At 50.2% G+C, this 1,612-nt stretch overlaps 1 protein-coding gene across 1 annotated transcript; it reads right to left on the bottom strand.

Moving 5' to 3' along the window:
* Positions 1–1,011: 1,011 nt before the first annotated feature.
* On the bottom strand, positions 1,012–1,544 carry PHACADRAFT_195027 (uncharacterized protein; the record flags this gene model as incomplete). Its single annotated transcript, XM_007395287.1, has 3 exons — positions 1,012–1,250; positions 1,428–1,446; positions 1,512–1,544. The coding sequence occupies 3 exons, from the start codon at positions 1,542–1,544 to the stop codon at positions 1,012–1,014; spliced, it is 291 nt and encodes a 96-aa protein (XP_007395349.1).
* Positions 1,545–1,612: the final 68 nt, after the last annotated feature.

Here is a 1,612-nt window from a genome sequence, read left to right as displayed (position 1 = left end):
CAATGCTTACGAGGACACAATGCATCTAGTGGCCTGGTTACGAGCCTTGGTCGGTCCCCATCCTTCTTCACTCTACCACCACTCGGGCAGAGCTAGCTATGCGTGTCAGCTCCTGCACGCAGACTTTCTTAGACGTATGTTCCTCTCTATCTGGATCCTCTGCGCTCCTGTTAACGCAATCTACAGGAATCACTGGCGAAATGTCTGAGAACTGACACTCGTTGGAGACTGGGGCCCGGCGCCATCATGCTGTCCGACCTCGAACTGATCGGTCTGCAGCCTGTGGCTGCGCGAGACTGGCAGATCCACTTCCGAGTGCGTTAGGAGGCGCCTCTTGCAACCTCTTGCAACCTAGGCTGCATGAAATTTCGTTGAAGCTATCTAACTTTGGTACCCTTATTGTCACGTCGCGGTAATTGTCCCCACAATTTTTGCCACAGTATTTTTATTTACTTAACATGAAACTTTGTATGGACAAAAATACATGGTAGCTGCATATTTATTCTCTATCCAAAACTCATTTCGTGTACGACGACGATAGCGCGCGTTTCAGGCACGCTGCACGGCGACCTGCCCTAAACTGCTATGACGTAGCACGTCTGCCCCGGGTGTCTCCGAATTGGACCCGGCTTGCATGTCTTCTTCATTTTGTACACCGCCAAAAGTTCCACGGGTGGTGACCAGACGGGAGGTACTGGAAAGTTCCTGGACGATGACGCCCGAATAAGACATGTGAGCACCCAAATTTCATCATATTTCGCCTCTGGCCACGGAGCAGTTCCAGACACGGGTGGAAGCCAGGCGTGAAGATGGGTGGTAGAGACATGTCTTTGCTGGTAGAAGCCACCCGTGTATTTGCAACCCTCGGAACTCTGGTAGTCTGTCATCTTGCCAAGTTCGCGGAGTAGTCGACAGCGCACGGCAGGTGCATCACGCGGCCTTAATGTAATGATAACTTCATCGAGTGCTTGCAATTGCGGTAATATAATATATTGTGGCACTGCCGTAAAACTAAGCTTGACTGCCGACAAATTCGTTAACAGTCTGCTGCAACTCCGGAACTTGTGCCTGAATGTCACCATCCTCACCCTCCTCAATGACACCGTGAGTAGCCCAATCATTCGCTAAGATCTTGCTGAAAATCTTGTTCATCTTCTTGGGATTGCAGTCAGCCGCGTTGCGAATCTCTGCAAGATTCTTGTTGGCTGAATCCCAGAAGTCGCAGTCGGATTTGTCAAGAATGTCTTTCGCTATTGCAGATGGTCTGCATTAGTCAATGCCAAACATCGGAAGTTGAGCGAGAGGCAGGCACATACTAGAGGCGCCACTCTTGTGCAGAGCTGAAGAGACAGCTCACATGACGTGCTCCCGCAGAGTTCAATTTTCAGTGAGCTTGAAGATGTTGAGGTGTTCCTGATGGTCATCACCGTCAGTGCCAGCATAAAGCTAAGTGAGACAAGCATTAGCACACTGCTGACATGTCAAGAAGATCCAGAATAAGTTCGACTTACTGCCTTTTTGATCTTTGCCTGTTGCTCAGTCATTTCGTTCTGGATGGCCTTAATCACCTTGGCCCAGCGGCCGTGGTTGCGCTCGATACCTGCCGGCAAGT

Source organism: Phanerochaete carnosa, assembly GCF_000300595.1.
Source record: "Phanerochaete carnosa HHB-10118-sp unplaced genomic scaffold PHACAscaffold_5, whole genome shotgun sequence".
NCBI lineage: Eukaryota > Fungi > Basidiomycota > Agaricomycetes > Polyporales > Phanerochaetaceae > Phanerochaete > Phanerochaete carnosa.
Note: the sequence above shows the minus strand (reverse complement) of the source record. Positions and strands in the feature narration are given on the sequence as shown.